Source organism: Ochotona princeps, chromosome 5 (assembly GCF_030435755.1).
Source record: "Ochotona princeps isolate mOchPri1 chromosome 5, mOchPri1.hap1, whole genome shotgun sequence".
Lineage (NCBI taxonomy): Eukaryota > Metazoa > Chordata > Mammalia > Lagomorpha > Ochotonidae > Ochotona > Ochotona princeps.
The window spans coordinates 38,380,391-38,408,099 of record NC_080836.1 but is presented as its reverse complement, the minus strand read 5'-3'; the positions used below and the strand labels follow the sequence as shown (position 1 = coordinate 38,408,099).

The following is a 27,709-nucleotide window of genomic DNA, read 5'->3' as shown; positions in this document are numbered from 1 at the left end:
CATAACCTTAGGCATTGGCATTTTCCAGTCGTTTCAGATGGCACTCATAAAGATGGCAGAAGTAATCCAATCCCTCAAGACCACTTCCCAAACAGAAATGCACTTTCAAAACGGACTTTGCAGAAGCAACATATTTCATTTATTTGTTTATTTCCTTACTTAAGAGACAGGGCACACTCCCACCAACTGATTCACTCTGCCTATGTCAACAAGAGCCAGGGCCAAAGCCAAGAACCAAGAACTCAACTCAGGTCACCCATGCAAGTGGTAGGAACCCAGTACTTCATCTATCACGGGCTGCCTCCGAGGATCCGCAACAAGAGGAAGCTGCCGTCAGGAGCAGGAAGTGAATCCAGGGACTTTAGTGCAGGTTTAGGGTGTCTCACAAGACTTGGCTAAATGGTCCCCCAAGAAGCAATATCTTTCCACATTTACTCCTAAGGAATCAATGCAATACGTTAAAACAGTATATTTAGCACAGCCAGCAGATACCAGTTTCAACAAGTCAGTTCATTAATAATACCTGCAACAAATACACCTGGGAAAATTTTGAGAGTAGCATAGTCACAGATCAAAGTGAGAGACAAGCATAACTTATATGACTTTCACATTTTATATGAAAATGAGTTTTTTAAAAATTGCAAGCCAGCCCATTGATTTTTACCAATATGTAGTTTTAAAGTGGAATTTCCCATTCAGGATTTGGGATTCCAACCAATGTGCCTGGCTTACTACCTAGTAACAAACAAAAGCAGTGCGTTCAAGTCAGTTCTTAACTGAAAAGCTATCCACAAAAGTGTCGATAGTGAGCAGCTCATAGTTTGCCCAGTTCTAACTGGCAAACCAAATTCTCTCACCTTAATCTTTGAAACAAGAATGGAAAACCCACCTGGTATCACAAAATTCCCTGGGAATACAAAAAGAAGAAATAAGAGAGTAGCACTAACCAGTGACGTGGTTAACAGTATTGCGAGCCTGGAAAGGAAACCTCTGCAAAATTACCTTCTCATCAGTTTGGCTGCGGGGAAGCATTGTGATATACCAAGGAAAAAAATGAAATGAAAATAAATGGGACAACTAAAAGTGTTTGAAAATTTCACATTCATCTCAACTGCAGAGTATTCCTCCACTAAAATTTTCACCAAATATAATACTACAAAAGTACATAACGCTTCAGAAATTAAACTGGGATTCAAAGTGGGGCCTTTATTTTCCATCTCCTTTCTCGGCTGCCTGCCTCCTACTTAAGACCAACTTTTGGCAGGAACACAGAAAGTGTCTAGATAGTTTGACGAGACAAAGGAAGTCTAAGTGAACAAATGCTGGCACTCATAAATGAAGCAGTCTTCTGAACACCAAAGAGCCCAAACACGGGCTACACAATGCTTCCTCAAAAAAGGTTCACTTTTTTAAAAAGTGAGACACACACAGTTCTCAGAGATCAGTAAGGCAGTGTTCTGGATGAGCATCTTTCCCTGCAAACTGACAAACTCCGGCAAACGTGTGTGAGCAAAGCCTTCAGGCACACACCCTGTGCACAGTCCTTCAGCAGAGTTCAGGGGCATATTATCAATGCCTGCAGTTACTCACTTGTTTCCGTCTGTAATGAGCAAAATGCGACAGTCCTAACACCGTGGCGAGAGCTCCTCCTCCAACTAGAACAGTCCCTTTAACTGCCTTTTGAAATGCCATTTCTCAGCCTACAAAAGGAAACAGAAAGAGACAAAGTTAATTGGAATTTTGTTATCACAAAACAACTGCAATATCATTAAAAAGCTGTGTAGATTATGAAACTATGTTAAACTAGAAAAAGAGACATAAAACAAGGAAATTACTAACATATCAACTCGTATACCACAATTCAAATGCAATCATGAAAATCTAGTTAAGGGCACTGATTATACAAAAGTTACTCCCAGATCCGACAGGAATTAAAGAAAGAACATCAAATGAACGGGCAACTGAAAATATTTAAACAGCATAAAGTCAAGAAAGCTGTGAAAAGAAATGTCATGGTGTATTTGACAAAACTTCAGGTTGCCCTTGCAAATTTGTTCAAGAGTGCATCCCCTGTAGAAGGAGAACTGGTGAAACGTGTGGGGCACTCAACGTGCAGGAAGCGCCAGGCCTACTTCTGCTTCTCTGGCAACTGCAATAATACAAATTGTGCTACAACTCTGTTTCCCTTGTTTTGTCCTTCCTGATGAAGCTCTCACTAGAGCCAAAAGTCAAGAGTCAATATATTTCCTTTGCTAAAAATGCCCACACTTTAGAGATAGAAAGAAAAAAGATACCATAATTATTTCACAAAATAGTCTAATTAGCCTGCTGAAATACCTTCATCAGAAGAACTTCCAAAAAAAAAAAAAAAAAAACAAAGAAAACTATTTTTAGCTAGAGTTGCATGACCCCATAATTTCTAGAGGAAACCTTTCAGATTAGGCAGGCTTCCAAGGCCCACTGTGCATTCTACATAAAGTTCTGCCTTGTGTTAACCCTGACTTTTCTTTCATTTGGTTCCCACTTCTGAACTGAACATGCAGTTTAGTTTTCAGAAACCAAAGAGGGGGAAAAATCCACTTTGTGACTCAGAATTGAGCAATCTGACCTGCCTAAGACTTTCCAGTCACAAAAGCAACTGGCATGTCTACATCTTACACGGAAGCTACTACCCCCTATATGGGCGAGGTCTGATTTGTCTGAACAGCACACCGTATGCTATACTGATGTCTCATAATTCAAGAATGCATTCACTATGAAAGTAATTTTAAACATATAATACTAAAAAATCATATCTCAGCGTAAATTATGATACAGTAAAATATTGGAGGTCCATCCTGGACAGATACTATTATCACACTACTCCAAGCTAGTAAATGTCAGTACAGTTCTAACCACAATTCAACAGAAAATTCATTGTGGAATTCTAAAAACTATATACTAAAGTAAAAGTATTTCTTAAAATTTTGTCTTTCATTTCATTCTTTTTTCAAAACTCCTAAATTTTAAGGCTTTTTTTTTTTTTAGAAAATAAGATGATTAGCAGGAAAATATTTCCCATGCATACTCAACTGCTAAAGGCATCTTTTTGTTGTTGTCTGTTTGTTTTTTGCTATCTATTCTCTATATAACTTTCCAAGGTAACTGAAGGCATAGCTGTAGGCTGGCTATGGAATTTCAGTCATCAGACAGCCAACTCTAAGCAACTTGTGTATCCTAGGCGGTTCTGCTAACAAAAGCTCCAATTTAGCAGGCACCCATTTACTTACCGTTCCATTCAAGGCATTACTGTAAATGTTCATATGGGTGTCTGCCATACAACGATGGAAACCCTCACAGCCCAGAGAGAGCAGGTTGTTTTAAGGTCACCTGAGTCCCATGGACAAGTGGGGACAAAGAACAGAGGCCTAGTTCTGTTTACCTAAACAATGCTTGTACCCATTCCATATAGACAACAGCCTGGTGATCCCCGCTGGATGTGTTCTGGGTGGTTGACTTCAACTTACCATCATCACTTCTGTCTAGTTGATAATGCCATTGATGACTTCACAAAGGGCACCACATATCAACACATCCAACTGAGGATGTTGTGTTTAACAGCCAAAGAAAAGGTCTCAGGCTTATTCGGTCAGTTAGGGTTAAACTAGTTTACCCAAATATTTGGCATATCTGTATTCTTTCCTGTCCTATGTATTTTTCCCATTTGATTTGTCTCAGACCGAAAGTTGCAAAGTCAGATATTTCCATGTGTTTTCCCAAGTAGTCACTGATGCCAGTAAAAACCTGTATTTGTATACTATTTTACAGTTAGCCATAATCTTGACTGCAATCAATAAAAGGTTTTCTTTTTTATAATTTCACAGAATAATATGTGATTAAGAGGCCTTTATTTCCATTGTGATCAAAATCTTTCCATAAGATCATCAAGTTTGGGCCCTTGTACCCACATGGGAGACCATAGTGAACCTCATGGCTCCTGGTTTTGGTCTAGTCCAGTACTAACTATTGCAGCCATTTGGGGAGTGAGCCATCTGATTGGAAGCTCTAGCCTTACCTCTCTTTTTCTTTTTCTTTCTTTCTTTTTTTTGCTGAATGAGAAGTTTTATTTGCAAAGTGACCAGGTGGATGTAGAAGAGGGAAGAATGAAGAGGGAAAGAGGAAAGCACCTTCCAGAAGAAAGCTGGGAAGTGGGGTGCCTCTTGAAAGGAGAGAGGGAGAGACATCAAAGGCTTTTGGGAAGAATTTTGAGATTTTTATTTTTGATGATGCTTACATAGTCACTGATTATGATGGGAAGGGTCCAGAAATGAAGAAAGTGGGTGAGACAATTGCTTCCAATCTTTTTTTTTTGGGGGGGGGGGAAGAGAGGGTTCCTGTACTTGGCGTTCTTAGTACCCTGATCCATCTGGGAGGGGTCCCAAAAGAAACCTCAAGAGAAGTGACCCCAGATCTTGATTTCTGTATGTTCCGGCCAGTATGGGGTCCAGCTCTGTCTGTCACCCACACTGGCCTACACACACACATTTGATGGTTGCAGTTGCTGGGTCAGTTCTGTTTCCAGCCCCATTCATATGCAAAGCAAAGAATGCTGTGACCCAGCCCAACCCTGCCCACCACACTCGGGCCTCTCACACACCAGCAGCAACTGCAGCCCAGTCGTAGCCCAGTCACCCCCACCACGTTCATCAGCAGCCCGGTTCCTATGCACACCTCCATGCACTGCAGACTTGTCCAGTTGGTTCCACATCCCATTTGTGCACTCACCTGCAGGGACTGCTTCCTGACAGAAGAGTTCCCCAGGCTCCTCTATCAGGTCACCTCAAAGTCACACATCTCATGCACAACAGTAGGTGCTTGGTCCTGCCTGACTTGGCCCACCTCCTGTCCTGGAAGACACAATAGCCTTGCCCAGGTGGCTCATATCCACTCCAACTCTTAGCTTTGGGTGCTACAGCCCAGCCCAGCCCTGCCTGGTCTACCACCAGACCCAGCTCTCACGGGGCTCAGTGGGTGCCGAGACCTAGCCCAGCCTATTCTACACCCACCCTTGCTCTCGTTAGCACCAGCAAGTGTTGGAGCCCAGCCCAGTCTGGCACACCCCATATCCAGTCCACACCAATGCCAAGAGCTGCTGTAGCAGTGTCCAGCCCATATCATCGCCCCCATTCTGGCTCTCACACTCACCAGAGGAAACCACAGCCCATGTGGGACATCCCCTTGACTCCCCAACCAAACCCACTCTCAGCCAAAGACCTTGCCTGTGCTGGTGGTTACTCTGACTCAGCCTGGCATGGACTAACCCCCATCTTGGCCTTTGCCATCAGATGCTACAGCCTGGCCTGGTCCAGCCTGCTCTCAGTTCCAACCTTCAGTAGGTGGGGCAGCCTAAGCCTACCTAGCCTGCCCTAATCCCTGGCTTCCATGCAAACTAATAGGTGTGATAACTTACCCCATACCCCATCCTGCACGTGCCAATGTGCTTTGGTTTGGCTCGGCCCTGTCTGGTTATCCCGCAACACGAGTCAGACCTCACACCAGCCAACAAATGGAGCAGCCATGCCTGACCTGGTCCACACCCAGTCCTGAAGTACATGTTCAACAGTGGCAACTACAGCCCACCAGGGGAGTCCCCAAGTTCCCGCACCAAGTCCACTCCCAGAGTCAGATCTCATGTGTGCCAGAGGGTGCTAGGCCCTTACCCCACATAGTCCAACCCCTCTGTCTCAGCCTTTTTATATGCTAGTGGATGTTACGGCCTGACTCACCTCACACTCAATTCTTGAGTGCACCTAGGGGTGATGCAGGCTAGACCAGCCTGACTTGTTCCCAACTCCAGTATCCATGAGTGTCAGTGAGTTCCAGCATCATGCCTAGCTTAGCCCATCACCAACCCAGCTCTTGCGAAAGCCAGGGGATAGCACAGTCCCACTGGGGTTAGCCCACACAGAATCTGCCCCCAGACCTAGTTCTCTTGCATGCTGGTTAGTACATGGCCCAGTCCTAACATTACCTGGCCCCTATTCTGACACTGGCAGGTACTGTGGTCTAGTCCAGCTGGGTCTAGTCCACCCTTGACTACTTTCCCAGGCCACAAGCAGGGAGTTGGATGGGAAATGGGGCTGCCGGGATTAGAACCTGCACCCATATGGGATCCTGGCACATTCAAGGCAAGGACTCTAACTACTACGCTACCCTGCCAGGCCCTGCAACATACTTCTTTAGCAATCCTCCCTACCACACATCTGGTTTCTATGACCTTCCCCATGAGTTTTCTTCCATTGAGAAAGAAGAACAAGAAGCACAAGGGTAGGAGAGAGGGGGAGACAAGCATTTGCTTCTGAGACTCTTCGGTTTTCACTCTGGGATATCATTTTCTGAGCCCAAAAACAGAGGGCCAAAATATTGACAAATCTTCTTCACCTTTTACAAATAAATCAGAAGGAGAAAATTATCCAAAAGAAAAATAAGCTATATAGCCTACTGATTCAATCACATGTACGAGGAATCCAGGTTGTGTTCTAAACTGGCACAGACCAGTGCAAGCCTTCCAATCCCTATAAGAATACCAGTACAACTGGGAAATTTTCAGAAAAATGGTGCTCAACTAAAAATGGCTGAGTGCATCAACTACTCTCAAGCAGTTAACACTCAATATGTAGGATGATATAGCAAAATCTGTCCCAACTAAATTACACATTTGAATAAACTATATACTTGGGACTAGTAAAAACAGGTGAGAGCCACCTATCAAAAAAAAAAAAAAAAAAGCAAAGCGCCCTTCCTTCCTTCCTCTTGGCAAAATGTGGAAGCTGCCTGTGGTATCTTGGACAGGCCAGCAGGGAGGGCACCTGGGACAAAGGGGATTACTGTGTCCCTCCCTGGTCCCAGTGGCCGGTCACCTAAGCTTCCAAGGAACCCGAGGAACCCCTACCTTTATCAAATCTGTTCTCAATCTCACTGGCAGCATTTGGCATCGGCAAGTGGCCCATGCTTTCATATTCAGTTAGCTTTGAATGCCTCCGGACCTCTGATCTCGGGGACCAGTGTACTTGAGTGTGTGCCCGACCTTCACGCATACAACTGCACGTGGAGCCACCATCTCCGTAGAATCTGGTGTAAAGGAGAGGAATGCTCCCAGGTTCACATGGAAGACAAGCCTGCCTGCCTCAATGAAACAAGTGAAGACCTCAAATACCTATCCAAAAACGAAAAAAAATTTTTTTTTCAAAAATCCTGATAACATAGACCACGCAGCAGACACAGTTATTGGCACTGACAGCAAAATTGCATGTTCATGAGATGGATCCATTAGATGAGACTGGGAGAGATTTCCAAACCCAGGATAGGCAAGGCCTATGTCCATAAACAGCATGAAGCAGGTACAGAAGATGTGATAAATCTGTATCCTTTGGCAACCCTTAATATTAAGGGTCAGAAATTTCTGTGGTGGGAATAAAATGGGATAGGTATGCAGTTGTAGGGTCACAAGTTAAAAGCCACAGTTTCAAGTAACCCTACCCTCTACCTGCAACCAAATGACCCCTTTAGGATGTGCCTCCTCTCTGCTGGGGCCTGGGGAAGGTACGAGGTAACCTCTCCCCATGGGGAACAGCACCTTCTCCCTGTACTCACACGATAGAAGGGTTTTACTACCTAAAGAACTTGGATTCAAGCCAGAATAAATTGGCATAACCAGGCCAGTCAAACCAGCTGCTCTATAAACCAAGGACTTGGTCCACTGGTCTGTATCAAACAAGCTCAATGTGCCACAGTGACTGAGATACACAAAACCTGTGCAGACTCCCTGCTCATGGCCTGGGCAGAACACAGAGGCTGGCTGATCCAAGCACACAGACTGCGGGCACGTGGGCAACTAATGGAGATCCTGGCTCCTGGCTTCAGCCTGATCCATCTCTGGCCATCACAGCCATCTGCAGAGTGAACCAGTGGAGAGAAGCTCTCTCTGCATCTCTCTCTGTATATAACGCCTTCAAATAAAACTTCCAAAGTAAAACAATGTTTTAAGGAAAAGCTGAGGCTGCCTACATCTGTGACACTAGCAGCCCATGGAAGATGCTGGTTGTGTCCCAGCTGCTCCATTTCTGATCCAGCTCCCTGATGTGTCTGAGAAGGCTGTACAAGATGGCCTAATTATCACGGGCTTCTGCCTCACTGGCGTGGGAAATCCAGACGAAGTTCCTAGTTTCCGGCATTACTCTGGCCCTGCCCTAGTGGTCATGGCCATTTGGAGAGTGAACCGTTAGGACAGAAGATCTGCTTCTCTTTCTAATTTTTTTCAAAAAAATTGTTAAATCTTAACAACACTGAAAAGAGGAAGACAAAAGGTCTCCCACAAGAACAAGAACAAACTTCTGGCTCCTGGAGTCTCCAAATGCAGTACTCAAACTCTTCTCCATATTTTTCTCTTACCTTCTTTCTCTCAGCAGCCTGAATCACCCAGAAGCAGATTTTGCAAGGGTAAAAATCCATGCAAATACGGGCCCAGAGTGGTAGTCCAGTGGCTAAAGTCCTCACCTTGTACATGCTGGGATCCCATATGGGCACCAGTTCTAATCCCAGCTGTTTCACTTCCCTGCCTGTGGCCTGGGAAAGCAGTCGAGGACAGCCTAAAGCCTTGGGACCCTGCACCTGCATGGGAGACCCGGAAAAGGCTCCTGGATCCTGGCTTCGGATCAACTCAGTTCCAGCCATTGTGGTCACTTGGGGAGTGAACCAGAAGACAGAACATCTTTCTCTCTGTATATCTGCCTTTCCAATAAAATAATTACTCTTTTTAAAAAAATCCATGCAATTAGTTTTATGAATTCCCTGTGGAAGAAGCCCTGGGTCCATGTTTACAAAATCTCCCATCCTTCTGTTGCTTGTATGATCACAGCTACCTGCCACTCCCCATGCTCTGCATTAATTTAAGGGAGAAAAAAGAAAAGGTGAGAACTTCCCAGAGAAGAAAAGTTAGAATACTTCTTACCATCCCTTACAAATGTGATCAATGGCAGGATCCTTTTAAGGTGAGTAAGTTTAATCATCAGCCTCGCAGTACTTTGGATATGTGTTCCCCAAAGAGATTTAAAAGTGTCCCACGCCCTTCTCTTCACCTTTGGAGATGCCCGGATGTATGCAGCATTTCAAACATAAAAATAGCCCTTCAGGATGCAACCTAACAATATTAAGAGCCTTTAGCCGAGGATATGAAGGTCCAAAGTGACAAAAAGCCCTTTACAGTTCAGATTTGCAGTTACTGTCACACCCCGCCCCTTCTCTGATTTGAGTATTTGAGTCATGCTACATTGTCACACGCATGGACAGCACAATACTGAGGGCTGGAGTTGAGACTCTACCTGCACGAAAATCCAGTGACTTACTGGAGAAAGATGCAAACAAAATGCATCTAGGACTAACTTCTCTTTCCCTGTGAAAGTTTACTTTACAGCAAAGATAAGGATTAGGACTCTGCCTGCAAACAGATGCGCTCCAGGCAAGCAGAGGGGCACTTCTACACACCTACATGCCAGACCGCCACTTGGGATGCCCACAGAAACACACAGAGAGCCCTAGAGCGTGCTTTTTGAAAACTGTCAGACATAAATGAACCACACAGTCAACATCAGAGAAAAAGCTCTGTCCTGTGGAAATAGACAGGAGCCCTCCTCCGTAAGCTTGTTTGTTTCCATTGCTTTAAACATTTTTTTAAAGGATTTAGACCAAGACCAGAAAAGAAATGAACCCAAGGGTCATCCACAAAATAATCCTAAAGGAAAGAAGAATGCATCAGGTCCTGAAAAAACAACACATTTATCCTTCAACCACCTTCTTCTTTAAGCCTTCCTTTATTATAACAAAAACAGAAACAAGCAAACAAACAAAAGAAAAACACAACAAAGTACAGTTCAAAAAAATACATCCATGGAACAGCATGTCATGACAAACAAGAAGACTTCTCTGAAGTCACCGAGAAAAGCATTCTCCCAACACAAGGTAAATCAAAGAAAAGTAAGAGTCAGCAGAAAAGTCAGAAATGCCATGACTCCTCAGCCTCTGGATGTACAAAACTCTGAACTGTGGCTAATGAGGGAGCTGAAGCAACACAGCCCAGCACCCAAACCCCAGCCAGCCCAACACAAAGCTAGGTTGCTTTAAGGAAGTGCACGTTTTTCTATTTCCAACCCATTTCTCCAGGAAATTCTAATGCAAGAGGGGTTCAACCCAACGATGGGGGAAAAAAACTCAACAAAAGAGCATTTTAATAAAAACAAAACAGAACAAAAATTAAAAAGGGAGACTGTGAAAGAAAACACTGTGTTTGCAATAATTCATGCAGTTGAAAGACAAAAACAGTACTTTGGCAAATCCTCCAACGATTCTGTTTCTGGTGTTCTGGTGGGTCAGTTAGATCTTTTTAGGAGCAAAGGCAAAGCTATTAGTGCCAAGAGAGGATGGGTAGCCTGTGGATGTTCCTCAGCCTCAGAGGAGGACCAGGGTCTGGCACCTTGGCAAAAGGAGGAATTAACAAAGAGGAGAATCAAAAACTGCAAGCACACAGTACAAAAGGAGGAAATAAAGTGAATAACTATTAAAGTGAACCCGTTAGAAGGCTCTTAGTTGGAAATTTATCTCAAATACTACACAAAGGTTTGGATGTGCAGTTGTTGCGCTCTCTTTTAACTTATTATGCAATGTCAAAACTATTAATGAATATTGTATTTTACAAAGTGCTCTCAACCAAAAAATATGTTGAAAGGGAGGGGACCATGCATGAATGCGAGAATGTGTGCTTGCACTCCCATACTCATTTATTATTTAAAACCCAATCTCCTACAAAACACACGCTGTTTCCAAGGCAATTGCTATACAATGTTACTTACATTTTCTGCCTTTTATACATGCATGCTAGAACTATAGTCACAAATTTGAACCCCATTTCTTATTTTCACGAGATTTATTGTAAAATTATAAGAAACTATTAACTTTATCTTTGCTACTAACAGATTTTTGTTAATTAAATGCAAATTTTCAACATTGGATTCATAATGGAATGGTTTTCATTGTATGTGCTTTGCACAGAATTACTATAAAAATGGGAAAAATCTCAGATAGTTCATGCAAATGAATTTATTTTCCCTTTCACTTTTTTTTAAACATTTTTCAAGAGGCAGAGACAGGCAGACAGACAGAACTCTCATCCACCAGTACATGCCCAAATGCCCAGCCTGGGGCTGGACCAGGGCATCTGTGTGCGTCAGGCCCCCAGCCACTCACTCATCGCCCGCTGCCTCCTAGCATCAGACACCGGAGCCCGGAAGCGGGCTATGGTGCTGTGAGATAGGATGTGATCTGATCATCTCAACCACTAAACCAAATGTGGGATCTTATTTCCCATTGGTAAAAGTTTAATTTATATATTTTACTTTATTCAAAAGGCAGAAAGACAGAGAGACCAATCTTCCATATGCTAGTTCACACATCAAATGCCCAGAGTGGCTGAGCAACGTCAGGAGGCCAGAACTCAATTGAGGGCCTCTTGTGTATCGTAGTAGGAACCCAACCACATGAGCCATTGTATGTGAATCAGCAGGAGGCTGGATGGAAGGCAGAGATGCCAGCACTCAGACCAGGCACCATGACTGGGACGCAGGCATCCCAAGCAATATCATCCCAAGCAATAGCTTATCTGCTGCACCAAGCCCTGGTGATATTTTCCATCTTAAAATTAAAAACGAAGTTAACATGTATCTATATAACAGGCATATACTGTTTACAGTCATGCAAGGCTTTAATATTCTGTTAAAATACACATCTGCCTTTTAAATTTACCAGACACAAGGGTCATTCAAAAAAGGGGAAAAAAAAGCATTTGGGTATAAAACAATTTAAAGCTGATGAAAGTTTTTTTGTTTTTGTTTTTCATGAAATTCATTGTCTATGAATCACTTGAAGATCCTTTGCATGCAATTTAGAGTAACCCTGACATAAAATAACTCTTTATATAAGTGAAAATCCGGAATATACCTTACAATATTGCCAGGCTAAGGAATCTAATTTGCAACATAACTAGTATGAAATTAAATAAATTTGCATTTCTATATTGCCTAATAAAATGACGATAGCAGACACAGAAAAAGAATGTTACCAATGAAGCTGCCTTCAGGCTTTCTGCACCTTATCCTTTTGGTGGTAAGAAAACCATTTTTCGAAGCTACATGATGCCACAGAATCTCCTGCAGTACCTAAGAAAACTCCAACATGGAGTTCCAAATGGGTATCATTTTCTCATAGATTTATTTATTTATTTATTTATTATTTTGGTCTAAACATTTTGAAGTTCAAGCATATAAAGAATCTTCAAAAAATGTGTATTTTGAAAAACCACAGCTCCCTGTTTGCGGCCTGAGAAAGTAGCTGAGGACAGCCTAAGGTCTTAGGATACTGAGCCCATGCGGGAGACCTGGGAGAAATTTCTAGCTCCTGCTTCCTGGTTTCAGAGCTGCTCAGCTCCAGCCACTGCAGCGGCCACTTGGGGAGTGAACCAGCAAACGGACGATAGTTTTCTCTGCATTTCTTTCTCTCTATAAAATGCCTTTCAAATAAAAAGTAATAGATATTTTTTGAGTCCAGTAGCTTAGTGACTAGAGTTCTCACCTTACATGTGCAGGGACCCCATAGGGGCACTGGTTCATATCCTGGCTGCTCCAGTTAGCATCCAGCTCCCGGCTAGCGGCCTGGGAAAGCAATTGAGGATGGCCCAAAGCCTTAGGACCCTGCATCCGTGTGGGAGACCCAGAAGCAGCTCCGGGTTCCTGGCTTCAGATCTAGCTCGGCTCGGGCCATTGTGGCCATTTTGGGAGTGAACCAGCGTATAGAAGATATTCCTCTCTGTATCGCCTCTCTGTAAATGTGATTTTCTAACTAAAAACAAACCTTTTTTTTTTTTAAAGATTTACTTATTTTTATTGCAAAGTCAGATATAACAGAGAGGAGAGACAGAGAGGAAGATCTTCCATCCGATGATTCACTCCCCAACTGAGCGCAACAGCCGGTGCTGCGCCGATCCGAAGCCGGGAACCAGGAACCTCTTCCAGGTCTCCCACGCAGGTGCAGGGTCCCAAAGCCTTAGGTCGTCCTCGACTGCTTTCCCAGGCCACAAGCAGGGAGCTGGATGGGAAGTGGAGCTGCCGGGATTAGAACCAGGGCCCATATGGGATTCCGGGGCATTCAAAGCGAGGACTTTAGCCACTAGGCCACGCTGCCGGGCCCAAAAAACAAACCTTTAAAAATTAATAAATTATTCTCAGAAAAAGAAAAAAAAACTGTGTGCAAATAAGGGCCAAATCACACAGGCAATGGCTGTAGGCAAAGGAATGTGAAATGTACAGCAGGCCTAAGAATCGTGTATTGACTAACTTTGCTTGGAGATTACACTCCCTAAAAATGAGCCTTACGTAAGCAAGAAGCAGATATAACAGGAGAGATTGAAGAAACAGATTGTTTAAAAAAAAATCCCATTCAGAAAAATCACAAACATAATTTCAAATCCTCTAAATTCTCCATTCTCGCATCAATAATGATACAAAAAAAATACATTACATTTGCCTTACTTTTGCAAAAATACCGACTCAGTCTGTATTTCTATCTCAACTATTAGGGCTTAAACAGTCTTAATCTTAAAATCTTATTCTCTCCACTTGAATGGGGCCTCTTCTCCAGAGGTTTTTCTTTTATTCTTTAAAAGGTCTTGAATATACCCTAAGTGGAAAGCATTCAAGTACTACTTTATAAACAAGTCTAGTCAGTGTGCATAAGATGTGCCGGTACCAACATTACACAACTACGACCATTACATGCGGGACAATACATAACAAAGTCAATGCTCAACTTCTCTAAAGCTGTCAGCAATTAAAAAAAAATAAAAGAATTTTATATTCTTCCAAGTTTCAAAATACCCAATTTAAAATATATATATATATAACCAGGAGGTGTTCTGGAAAGAAGGATTAAGACTTGTCCAGAGCATTGGCTCAACTGGCTAATCTTCTACCTCCAAGCACAAGCATTTCACAGAGGCAGCAGTTCGGGTCTCAGCTGCTCCACTTTCCATCTAGTTTCCTGCTTATGGCCTGGGAGAGCAGCGGAGGCTGCCTTGCAATCCTGCACTGGGGGTGGGGTGGGACCCAGAAGAAGTTCGTGGCTCCTGGCTTCTGACTGGCTCAGCTCCAGCCACTGTAGGCACTGAGGGAGTTAACAGCAGGATGTAAGGACTTTCTGTCTCTCCTCTCTGTAAATCTGCCTTTCCAATAAACATAAATAGATCTTTTTTTAAAAAAAAGGAGAAAAATTGCCCAATAATTCTGTTTCTTCCATTAATTTGTTTCACGATTTCAGGCAATTCATTTGAATTTGTGGAAACTTACTCCAGGAGATATCTGAAAATGTCCAGTTATTTTCACTTTCAAGCATTATTTCTTTATGATTTTTATTCATCTAAACAATATAAGAAAAAATACAAGACTACTTCATACACTTAAGGTGGTATCTATGTTCCGTTTAGTGAGCACTGTTGGATAATTAAGGTTTGAACTCATTCAGTAGTTGTGTAAAAGTAAATATAGAACTAACAGCAAACACAAAGCCCCTGCCTTCTTAGGGGTTAGATCTGTGTTAAGTTCATAATTAACATACATAAAAGCACACTTAACATACATTTAAAATTCCTAAATTATTTCAAATCCAAATTTTTTAAACACAACCCATGCTTTATTTTCTTAAATAAACAATATTAACTATGAATACCTATATTCATGATGTGTGGTGACCCATACATTCAAGCTATGACTAAACAACAAACTGTGATTAGCTCTTCCAGGGGCAGTAGGAGGGTTAACCCTGTTAACCCCTTCACCAGGTGGCCTTCAGGTACGGACTGCTCCATATGAATTCCTCCTCTATCTGCCTTATAAAATCTTCTTGTTCCTTCCAAATTATCAGGCTGACAGCAATTCTATCCATTGACCTCTGAGCTCTTCACCTCGCTTTTCACTTATCAGTATGGTCAGAAAAATCAGGGCCAAGGTAGATGAAGCCATGTTTCAAATACAAATAAACAGCTTTGAGCAAGGCAAATGGAACTACTTGGTGGGCTGTCATTTGAATTTTCAGTGTTCTGGCTCTCACCATTCAAGAGCCCTTTTTCCCTCTGTTTATGTTCTAGGTGACTGGAACTTCAAGTTTTTGCTGTACACACTCAAAAATTTTAAATACTGCCCTCATACATACTCTTAGTCTAAGCTGTATAAAAGAAAATTCTTACTTTAATTCTGTCTCACCTGATCAAACCCATATCAAACAGGAAAATCATGGTCAAATTCTACCCTTCTGCTCTAGAAACAAAGCCATTTTCTTTCTTCCTTCCACCTTTCTTCTTTTCTTCTCCTCCTCCTCCTCCGCTGCTGCTGCTGCTTCTCCTTCTTCTCTCCCTCCCTCCCTCCCTCTCTTTTTTGGGGGTGGGTCTTTCAGGCAGAGGTATTCCTCGCCTCCTGGGGATGGTGGCAGGCACTGAATGGCAACTGTGGCTGCAGCACATAAGTGATGGGCTCAGAGAGACCGGCAGGTGCTAAGTTGCGTAGGACCTTCTCAAGCAGCAGGAAAAGTCCACTGCAGTTTAGTTTCTCCTCCTGCACTCACAACACAGAAATCCTTGCACAAGATGGTGCAGGCTTAGGGGATTCAAACCTCCAGGCAAGTAATCAGTTCTGTAGTGGACACTGGCAGGGTGGACACTGACTTAATTCTAACACTGCATACCCGAAGACAGCATCAGATCCCACAGGTTGAGGGTTCAGTGCTCACATCCGCCCTTCCCAGCTGAAGACTCCAATCATGTGTCTCAGGCCGCAATATGTGCTGTCCATTGACTAGTTATAAATTAAGGTTCCCACAACCTAAAGTATATTACAAAAGACAGATACAGTGATGCCTCGAGTCAGGGTTGGGCACGGGTGTGGAGCACCCACACCCCTCCAGTGCATCACCCTCCAGGCACCCTCCAAACTCTGCTCTTTCGGTTTTCCACTGAGGTTTCATAATGCATGTATGACTGCTCACAGACTGGATAGGGACTTCAAGCCAGGCCTGTCTGTTCACTTCCACTGAGGCCCTGTGGTCAGCACTTCCCTTCAGGGGACAGACAGGGCTAAGGTCTCTTCGGAAAGCAGGATGATCTCATGACCTACTATTGGGCAAGTGCAAACCAAAGAATTTCTTAGCGCCAGCTCCATTACTGAAAGGCAGCAAATCATGATCAGAGTTTCTGTGACTCACCTAGGTAAAAGTGAGACGCTGGCCTCTATAGGCCGTCCTGGGAGGTAGCTCTGAACAAGGCATGAAAACACAGTTATCTATCACACACCTCCCAGTAGGAAGGTTCCGATTCTGACGGGACAGGGAGAGAAAAATCAGTGGAGTCAAAATATTATGGGATGTGCTTGAAAAAAAGAGAGAAACACCTTGAAGAAATGTAAACAATGACTTTCAAGATAACAACAGCAAAAAACAACCAGTCTGTTCTTTAGGATATCATTAGCCCTATTCAAGATCAGCAGATAAAAGCTTGAAATGGAATCTTAAAGGAAAATGGGGAGAGGGATAAATCCACAAGTAAATAGTTAGAAATGCAATCCGCAATCAAAAACAGGGCCTGCAAAACGATAACCAGTACTTTAGGGATAATCTTGAGTTTTAACATCTATTGAGCTTACATACTTGAGAAACCTGCTCTGTCCCATCCAGTCTAACAAGCTGGAAGCAATGAGCAGGGAGTCAGTTTAGAGAGACTCTCAAAGAGGAAGAGCAGAATTTTTTCACATTTCTGCTTCCCCGGGTTAGTGATTTTGCAGGTGACTTCCTACCACCAACCCTCACACACATAACTCATTAATACTTGAGTTGATTTTGGACCTATATTGTAAGAGAATCTTGGGTCACATATGAACAGGCTGAAGCACCCACCAATCATAGGCTGAGAATTAAAGAGCTGTGTGAACCTTACTGACCCAGTTGAGTACCACTGTAATAGGCAATAGAGCCCGCATATGATTAATTACAGTTATTTATATTTATGGGTTTGAATCTTGAGGATGCCTAGTCTATCCCCATTTTATTTCATAGTTTTTCCCCTGTTGGAAACTGAAGAGCAAAAGTCAATTGCCTGAGTGCTGCTATCACACTGGAAACTAAAGGGCCGTGCATTTCAATTCCAGCTCAAGAAACACTCTGGCTGAGTGTATGCAATTCACCAGACCCCAGTGGGCTAGGCTCACGCTGTTGTCAGTCAAATCACATGGCTGCTGGAAATCAGCAGAGCACATTAGCAATTTATACTCAACAGCCTCTCCTCAACCACTATTTCTGAGACGATGTTAAACTAATCCAAAAAAATTCAGCCCCCTAGTTTGAGGCTCTGTTCTTACCATGAGGCAGTCTGCAGGCAAGTGAATCACAAACTGGCATTTCTAATAGGATGTCTGTCAAAACTCCACATTCCAGTGTCACTGTGGCGACCTTCAGGCCTGACCTCACCCAGTACACTTGTGCCTACTCCCTCGGTCATTACTTTGGCAGCTGCCAGCAGCGTGGTTTGCTTTTCAGACTCTGTTCTGAGGCGGTTGAGTGTTCTGCAGTGATCACAGAATGGGCAATCAGCCACCTGAGCGGGCACCCCACCCCCATGACAATCTCAAGTTGAACAAAGCCACCTGACCTCTCTGGATTATAGTTCCTCACATAAGAGATGGACAACATCTGTGCATTCCTTTGTTCCATGGCATTTCTGGATCTCATCACACTGGTCTTTTGTCCTATACAGCCCCCTGCCAGTTTTCTCACCCTAACGGGGCCATGGTGCTGGGACACCAGCCATACCATATGACCATCCATCCCTCTACCCAAATGACTGAAAAGCAACATTTTATGCGGATTTATATTATAATAAAGTGAAGAAAGTGCTAGGAATATGTGTGTAGCTTTAAATAAAAGATTCTAGAATTATTTTTTTTGCTCAGGAATCCTTTCTAGATTAATTATATTCTGCATAGTGGTAGAATAATGAGCAAGGAGAAAATACGAAAAGAACAAAAGTAGTTTAAAAGTATGTATGTGCATGTGTGTACACACATGCACGCAAACACACATGCATGAATACAAGGACTAGGAAATAACAAAAATGTTCTTTAAAATTCTCATTGCTGAATGGCAGGGTTAACATTTTGTTTTCTTCCTTGTGCATATCATATTCTGGAACTCTAAAATGAGCATACATTATTCTTATAAGAAAAAAAATATATATATATCTATGAAACACAGAAGTGAAAAAAGAATTCTAAAGAGCATGATGCAACTGACATTTGACTAAAACCAATATATCTGACCATTACTTGACTGATTTCCCTATTATACAACTTTCTCATCTTTAATGAACTAGAATAAAAGACTCACATAAAAAAACGAAAAGGACAGTTTACCTTCACAATTTATGAAGACTCTTAAAGCAAGAAATGGAAGATGTTGAAGAATTTTCTATGTTACTGTGAAGAGTCTAGATTCTTCACCCTAAACAGAATGAATTTGTCTTTACACACAATAACCGTTAAAGCTGAATGGTACATAAACCAGCCTGAAATTCTCTCAGGGATTTCAGATTTCACAAAAGAAATCTAACCAGAGACTCCAGAGCTGAGCAAACTTCCTAGAACTTAGCGTTCTTCAGCATTCAAGTTCACAAGAATAGAATCTCTCCCTCTCTCTCTCTCTCTCTTTGTTAAGATTTATTTATTTTTATTGCAAAGTCAGATACATAGAGAGAGGAGCAGAGACAGAGAGGAAGATCTTTCATCCAATGATTCACTCCCCAAGCAGTCGCAATGGCCGGAGCTGCACCAATCTGAAGCCAGGAGCCAGTAGTTCTTCCAAGTCTCCCACGCAGGTGCAGGGTCCCAAGGCTTTGGGCCATCCTGGACTGCTTTCCCAGGCCACAAGTAAGGAGCTGGGTAGGAAGCAGGGTCGCTGGGATTAGAATCACTTTAGCCACCTGGCCATCACACCAGGCACAAGAAAAAAAAAATCTCTTCAGTCAACAACCCTGCCAAGGGCTCCCTCCACTGCGCCCTGCACCAAAAGCAGCCCACAAACACAGAGAGACAGAAGGGTACATCCTCTAGATGGAGGTGGACATCTCCTTCTCTCCCCAGACTGTGACAATTCCCTGCTTACCTGCAGGAACACACCACCTGCTCTAAGCACAGCCAGGATTCTGCTAACCACATGGTACTGCTCTTGACATATCACAGTAATTAGAATGACTCCTCAGGTCGGCGCAGTAGCCTAGCAGCCAAGGTCCTGGCCTTCTATGCGCCGAGATCCCATACGGACACCAGCTCTAATCCCAGCGGCCCCGTTTCAGTAGTCGAGGATGGCCCAAATTCTTAGGAGCCTGCACCCACGTGGGAGACTTGGAAGAGCTCCTGGCTCCTGGCTTCGGATTGGTCCAGCTCCGGCCATTGCGGCCGCTTGGGGAGTGAATCATTGGATGGAAGATCTTCCTCTCTGTCTCTCCTCCTCTCTACATATATCTGACTTTGCAATAAAAATAATATAAAATAACTCTTTTTAAAAAACAAGAATGACTCCTCAGTAGAACACTGACTGCAAGAGAAGATGATCAAAGAATCCTAGACTAAATTCCACCTTGGTCATTTGCTAGCTTATGACTAGGAGCCGTGATTTCCTCAATAAAATGTCATCTACAAGACAAATTATATATTGAATTTGAGATAACATAAAGTGAAGAAATGCATCTGCTGGAGCAGACACATGGCCTAGAAGTTGAGATACCCATGTCCCACTTTAGAATGCCCAGGTTCAATTTTCAGCTTCCAGATCCGTCTCCTAACTCCAGCTGCCCGCTGGCGTAGCTCCTGGCAGACAGTGCTGATGCCTTGAGTAGTTGAATTCCCTTCAACAGCACTGGAGACATAAATGGTGTTTCCAAATTCCCCATATTCAACTTCACCCCAGCCCCAGTTCTTGCAGGTATCTGGGGAGTAAATTACAAAGAATGATAATTCCTTCTCAATTCTCTCTCCCCATCCACTTAAATAATAATTTTAAACTATAAAGATATCAATTAAAAATATAACGAACTCTTACTGTTAATGCATAATATTACCTGGCACCTACAATATGCTCAGAACTTTCCACACAGGGTCCACATTTGCTATACAGAAATGCTGTACAGAAGACCCAGAGGAAAACACAAAACCCACCCATCTAGAAGGCACATACCTTGCCTCGGCCTCACCAACACTGTGCTCTGACCAATTCAGTGTACCAGGCTGGGGAGTGAACTGCCGTTAATTCCCTAATAAAGCAGCAGGTAAGCTTCTTTTGGCACCTCTCCAGCTTTTGTCTCCAAAACAGAAAACATTCTCCCAAAGACAACAGATACCGTTATTTGTAGAGTGTTCTATTAAAATAAGTTCCTTTAAAGCCAAACATCCAACAGAGCTCTAACTCCAGGCCATAGGTTACCTGTCACAGAGGTCAGCAAGGCTGCCGACTTTCACAGGCTCTGATCACGCGCAGTCCAGCATGTATGCTTTCCTCTCTTTCCAACAACTCAGCTAGTTGGCATGTCTAGAAAAATTCCCTACAAGAAGCCTGGTCAAACGTTTGTGGTCTGATTTAACTCAAGTCACTCAAGGGACAAATGTGCACTTCCTGGTCCTTCCTGCTTCAGAGCCATTCCTTTCCGGCTCCATCACAAACTCTAGGCAACAGGCACCTTAGAGCAAAACACTGAAAGAAAATAGAAACGCCACCGAAGAAGCCGACACTATGAGGCAAAGAAATTCAGATATTTCTAAGTGGACGCCCTGACCTCATGGCATGACAGTCTCATCGTGACTTTGGTGGACCTCACAGCAAGAACCTATAAACCGTGGTGCCAAAATGAAATGTGGCTGCTCCGTCATTCAGAGCATGTCAACCCAGGCCAGCAATCTATTGTGTCCCACAAACCACCTTTATCCATGCCACGCAGGTCCCTCCCACTCCCCTCAGACGCACACATCTCCCGCATCCACCTTTGCCCTTCCTGACCATCACTCCCTAGTCAGATGCACTAAGAATGACTCACTCCTGCCCTTACATTTGCCCTTCTCAATCTGATTAAATTCGTGTTGCTGACATCTGACTTCTAATATCTCAGTACTTTGCAATGTGTAAGTAGTTCATTCATGTTGGATGAAGGAAACCAATGACTGAAGAGACCAAGTTTTGAACCAAGTTTTCCACATGCCAGTCCTGCAGCTATTTTAATGAGCACGGGAAAATGTCCAAACAATCTTAGTCAAACATACAGAAAAACCACGTGTGCTTGATATTTGTACTTCTTTGGGTATATCACTGAAAAAGTTAATGATTACAACGCAACATAAAGCATGACAGCTGAAAGCAAAGTCACGGCATAGCTCAAGTAATGTCAGTAAAGGAAAGAATACTAAAATCCCTTTTTCAAAAAAAAAGACTTTTTAATACAAAAAGTTATTTATTTTTATTGGAAAGGTAGATTTACACACAAAAGAAGTGATAAAGAAGCATCTTCCATCTGCTCATGTTCACTCCCAAATGGCCACAATGGCCAGAGCTGAACTGATCCAAAGCCAGGAGCCAGGAGCTTCTTCTAGTTCTCTCACATATATGCAGGGAGCCAAACTCTAGCCATCATCCGCTGCCTTCCCAGACCATCAGCAGGGAGCTGGAGCTGAAGTGGAGCAGCCCGTGCGGGATGCCAGCATTTCCAGGAAGAGAAACAGCCAGGCTGAGCAATGGAGCTGGCCTCTAAAGAAGATTTTTTAAAATTTCTTTTCTAGTTACATATTATATTAGGAGGACATTATTAGTCAATTGATACTAATGCTAATTAGCTAATCAATCAATTAGTTAATCAGTTAATTGGTCAATTTATACAATGTTAATTTTTATAACATTTCTAGCAAGATTATTCTGAATCACATTTGAATTAAAAAAAAAAAAAAAACCCTTCGTTCATCCTATTCCCCATTCTCCGAAGCAGCACAGGAGATGAAAAAGGACAAGAGCCTGGGAGCAAGATGACCAGGAGACTGAGCATTAACACACAGTACAAGCTCCTGATGGTCTACACTGAGACAATGACTGTGACCACAGAGGGGATTGAAGGGAGGACTGTCCTCAGAAGCCACAGCCTGAGAAAACCCTTCCCCCCAAGGATTATGGCTGAGAAGAAGACCCAAGATCTTTGTCTTGCTGGACACCTAAGACCAGTCCCCTGTGCAGGCCTCTGTCCTCCACTTGGCCACGAAATCTCCAATACTCAGAGAAGGCTTTTGGTCACACTTGGCCACATACCAACAGATGTTGCCACATGGTCCCCACCCAGCTTCCCTGAAGACATTGCCAGGACAAACCACAGCTTGCTCCACCGTCTCCTTGACCTCAGCCACCTCAAAAAGCCAATCCAACTCCACCTCGTTGCTCAGCACCTGTGCCCCAGCACCCCCTGCCGCTTCATCTGTTCTGCCCCGGGAAAGTCAAAGCCTATCTCCAGCCAATTCAAGGATGGCCTTGTCCGCAAATGATCTTTCACCAAGGTTAAACTCTGAAAACATGAAGAAAGTAAAGTTGAAGCTGAAGGTTTAAGATGGAAGGAATGCTCCTCACACTGTCTACCCAGCATCCTATCCTCAGGGAGGCATTTCAGCCAACATAAACAAGGCTGTGTCAATCACTGAAACATCGAAATACCTCTGAGTCAGTTGATGACAAGCCCCTCTTCCCAAGGTGTCTTTATGAGTCATCAAAGCTAATTCCTGGTCCACCGAAGGACCCCAGGACTCAGATCCTGATCCACACTTGCATTTGTGGTTCCCATTCCATCTGACTATACAACTTTAACAGCAAGCATATTCAAGTTTCCAAACTGGAAGTTGCCTAAATGCCTTCCTAGGTTTCTTTCAATTTTCCCTAATCCTCTTTTAAAAATCTTACTCCTTTAGAAGATCACTCCATCAGACTTCCCAGCCACTATCGTTTTTGCTTTCATCAACCCATCCACTACTGCTTGTCCCTCATTTACTTCAGTTTTTCATTTTCGGAATTCCTCTCTGTCTTCATGCTTGCTGTTGTCTATTACACACACAGGCTTCAGTTCTTCAACCCCTTCACCTCTGATGCTCGTCTCTACTCGTCATCTGGGCATCCTGATTACTTGTAACAGCAACGAGGACTTCAGCTTCATGCAACCCACACTTTTCAACACCCCTCTCTTTAACCAGCCCGTATCCTGTACTCTTGGTTCTATTCCAGTATCTTGGCATCATCTAGTTCTCTAATCCTTTGACTCCACTATTGTTTTTCACTCTGGTTACTTCCTTTCCCGCCCAGCATAAGGTAAAGGCCACTGGAAATTACTCCTTTGTAAATCCTTAACTCCCTTGCTCATCTCTTCCTATTCTTTTTGCCTTAAAAATTAGTCAACAAATTATATATACTCAATGATATACCTTCCCTACACCTGTACTTAAACAGCTAAAAGAAACTAGCCTGAACAAAGACAATTACAAAAGATCTCAACCTAAATTTATGGATACAGGGGGGCAGGCATTGGATACAGCAGTTAAGACACCACTCAGGATGCCAGTGTCCCATAATCCATTTCCCAGATTGGAATTCCTGGGTTTGAATCCTAACTCTGCTTCCAGTTCCAGCTTCCTGCTAAAAGACTGCAGGTCATGACCCAAGGTCTTACATTCCAGTCAGTCCCATGAAAGACTTCGATAAAGTTCTAGGAACTTTGCTTTGGCTTAGGTCAGCCCTACTTGTTGTAGGCACTCTTTCACAGTCCTATCTCTTTCCTCTTTGCCTTTCACATAAAATTTTACAAGAACGGCAAAGGGTCAGTATTGTGGCTCAAAAGGATAATTCTGAACCTGCTGGTGTCGGCAATCCATATGGGCGCTGGTTGGTGTCCCACTGCTCCACTTCCGATTCAGCTTCCTGCTTACAGACTAGGGAGGCAACAGAGGATGGCTCAAGTCCCTGTCCCCACATGGGAAACCTGGAAGAATCTCCTGGCTCCTGGCTTCTGATCAGCTCAGCTCTGGCCACTGTGTTCATTTAGGTAGTGAACCAGAGGATGAAAGATCTCTCTCTGTGCCTCTCCTTCTCTCTATAAATCTGTCTTTCCAATAAAAGTAAATACATATCTTAAAGAAGAAAAAGAAGAACAGGGAAGGCAGGAAGGAAGAGAAAAAGAAAGGTAGGAAGGAAATAAAAGGGAAAGAAAAATTTATGAATTCAAATTTCCAATGATCCATGCACACTAACCAGTGATCCTAATATATTTCCCCCAGGATGTTTCAAAATAACAATTTCAGCTCTGTCTACAAACCTGTTTCACTGCTCCCCAACTCAACATCATCACACTTTACTGGAAAAGTAGATGCAAGAGGATAAGAATTCCATTTCCCTCCACAGAAATCACAACCTCTAAGCCTTAACTCCTTCCCTGTGAATCTTCATCATACTGGGAATAAAGCGTTCATGTTCCTAGTCACAAACACCCTTCCTTCTTTACCTGGGCTCTCCCCTTTGCCTCCCATTGCAGGATTTTGAGCCCTGTAACTATGCATCACTTTGTCCTGTTTTCATAGCTTCTCAAGTCCACTTGACCACTCTAGGTCACCCTAGAAACTCATTCTATAATCCTCCAGCTCTAACAAACACTGCCTTAATCAAGAACTTTCTAAAAACTATTCTTTTTTTTTCTGCTTCCCTCCACAACAAAACTTCTTTACACAGTTGCCTGCAAGCACCAGCGGAACTTCCACAACTCAATCCAATAAGCTTTTGTCTCAGCCTCTCTACTTCAGCAACGTGTCAGAAGCTACAATCATGAATGACCTCATTTCCCCAACTTGAGGCTCTATATTTGAAACAGTGGAACTGTCTCCTTTTTAAAATGTGCTGAATGGTGCCTTTCTGAGATACCATGTTCTCTTGGTTTCCTTCCAATCCTCCTCCTCCTGATGTGATAATTGATCAATAAAACCAAATGCAAAGAATTCCTAACTCTGTATCTTCAGCCAAAATCCCTTTCATAAGCTCCAAAATTCCAAATTCATCCAACCATCTAACTGAGGTATTCCCAAAGATACCTCAAACTTAACACAGGCAAAACTGAACACTTTTTATTTCCAGTCATATCTGCTTCCCTGTCAATTCTCCCCTTCTCAGGAAATGGCCCAATAAAAAGAAAAGTAAGCCTTCGTTTTGAGTCTTCTTTCTTCCCTCTATATTACTAATATGAGCAAATTTGGTCACTCTGTTTCAAAAAAGATATGATGAATCTATCCTTTCTATGATTAGCACACTGCTTATCCACAGAATTACAGTTTCTCACACTCTTACCTAGAATCCTACTTTCAATTTTTCTGCCATCCCTTCCTATAATTCCACTGGCATTTAGCAGCCACATCCATATTTGATGGTATGTATTCCAACTGGTAACAGCATTATCTACAATAGCTTTTGGCAAGATACAATAGTTTTTCTCCTGGGTTCACAAGCCCCAGAAGTGAGGGATCCAGAGGGACTCGAGTCGCCTAGCCCAGGTCTTGGGGCCTGCCTGTGAGGTGGATGCCAGGTTTGCGAGTCCCGAGGGTGGGAAATCTGGCAGGCCTTGGGACACCTGGCCCAGGTGCTGGCACCGGTATGTGAGGTGGGTGCCAGGTTTGTGAGCCACAGGGGCGGGGGATCTGGCGAGGCTTGGGACACCTGGCCCGGGTCCTTGGGCTCACCTGCAAGAACACGTCCTACTTTATGAAAAAGGCAGAACAGGCCCTGTTGTAAAAGGAGAATATGGCAGCTCATTTGGTGCCATAGCGGAAGAAAAGTCAAACAATGACAGCAAAAATCTTGGTGAAAGGAGACTTGAGGCTTACTATATCAGTCAATGGACAGTGGGAGGGTGACATCATCCTTGGATAGGTGCAACTGATAGCATTTCAGAACTATCCAAACCACTTGGACAGAACCCTCGGAATATGTACACATTGAGACCCTGGGTTGATATGAGGTTGCGGTTCCTCATCCCGGAGTACTGCGACATGTGGAAAGTCATGTGTGGCTTCCCCCTTTGTCTCTTCCCTTCTCCAGAAGCAACAAGAAGAAATAACAAATTTGGAAACAGTGAGTTCACCCAATTTTCCCTAAACCTCGATCCTTCCCACCCTGGTCAACCACGTAATCATAATCACTATAAAAAAACATTAAATTAAAAAGAAAAAAAATGTACACAATGAAATTCTTGCTCATCAGTTCAACTTCAGCTATCAAATATTTATTAGTGTTTAAGTATTCCTCACATGTTTGGTAAAATTGTTTTTCTACTTATTTATTTTATTAATTATTTTAATTTTTCTTCTAAAAAGACACTGTCTTAACAAAATCATCACATTCTTTCACTCATATAAATATAATCATTCAGCAGCTTCCACCATCCTGCCATGAAATCTAAATATCTTACCTTCTATAAAGCATTAAAGATTTGTCTAGTTCTCATACTTTAAAAAGCTTCTCCCAAACATTATGGTTCATTGAATAAGAGCACCCAGAATTTACCCATATCTTAATCCCTAGAATCTGTGTATGGTAGCTTATAAGGACAAAAAAACAAACAACAAATAAGACAGTGTTGTGGCCTAACAGTAAAACAGCCGCCATCCCACATGAGTGCCAAAGGTGTCCCAACTGTTCCACTTTTGTTCCAGCTTCCTGTTGATGACCTGGAAAAAGCAGTAGACAATGGCCCAAGATCTTAGGCCGCTGCTACCATACGGGAAACCTGGATGGAGCTCCAGGCTTCTGACTTCAGTCCAGCCCAGCCCTTGCCACTGTAAGCATCTGTTTGAGCGGTGAACCAGCAGGTGCACGATTCTCTCCCTTCCTTTTGCTCTCTTTGTCTCTCTCTCCCTACCTCAGTTTATTAAACTCTTTCAGGAGTAAATTAAGTAAATATATAGAGAGAGCCAAAGATGATTAAGTTAAAATATTTTATTTTTTGAAGGATTTATTTTATTGTTTTTACTCAAAAGTCAGATATACAGAGAGGAAGATCTTCCATCCAATGATTCACTCCCCAAGTGACCACAACATATACAGCCACACCGATCCAAAGCCAGGAGCCTCTTCCGGGTCTCCTACACAGGTGCAGGACCCGGAGGTTTTAGGCCATCCTAGATGGCTTTCCTAGGCCACAAGCAGGGAGCTGGATGCGAAATGGAGCCATCGGGGTTAGAACTGGCACCCAAATGGGATCCCGGAGCATGCAAGACAAGGACTTTAGCCACTAGGTTACTGCGCTGGGCCCTAAATTAAAATCTTGGGAAGGGGGGCTGGTTCATGGAGTTACTCGGATGGGTTCTAGGTAAGTTCATGTGTTCACAACAGGAAGGTAGACTCAGACTTCACACATACAGAAGAAAGACGGGCAAGATGCCAAAATCCATTAGTCTCTCAAAGGAGCAAAGAACAGATCCCCCTCAGTAGAGAGGGCACCTGCCAGCAGTTCAATCTTTGTGCGGTGAGACTGAATCCAGATTTC

General features: G+C 43.1%; 1 protein-coding gene across 6 annotated transcripts in view; it reads right to left on the bottom strand.

Annotated features, from left to right (window-relative positions):
* Nucleotides 1–27,709, bottom strand: part of GPD2 (glycerol-3-phosphate dehydrogenase 2) — a 162,525-nt gene that overhangs the window by 123,219 nt on the left and 11,597 nt on the right. For 2 of the 6 annotated variants that reach the window (XM_058664495.1, XM_058664490.1), the window contains exons 1-2: nt 3,270–3,496; nt 1,591–1,700 (exon numbers count right to left, since the gene is read on the bottom strand). In XM_058664495.1, the coding sequence (XP_058520478.1) occupies nt 1,591–1,692 (102 nt within the window). In that variant the 5' untranslated portion in view covers nt 1,693–1,700; nt 3,270–3,496. Of the gene's footprint in view, nt 1–1,590; nt 1,701–3,269; nt 3,522–17,480; nt 17,502–27,709 lie in introns of those variants that run through there. The other 4 variants (XM_058664494.1, XM_058664491.1, XM_058664493.1 and 1 more) reach the window with 3 other exon arrangements.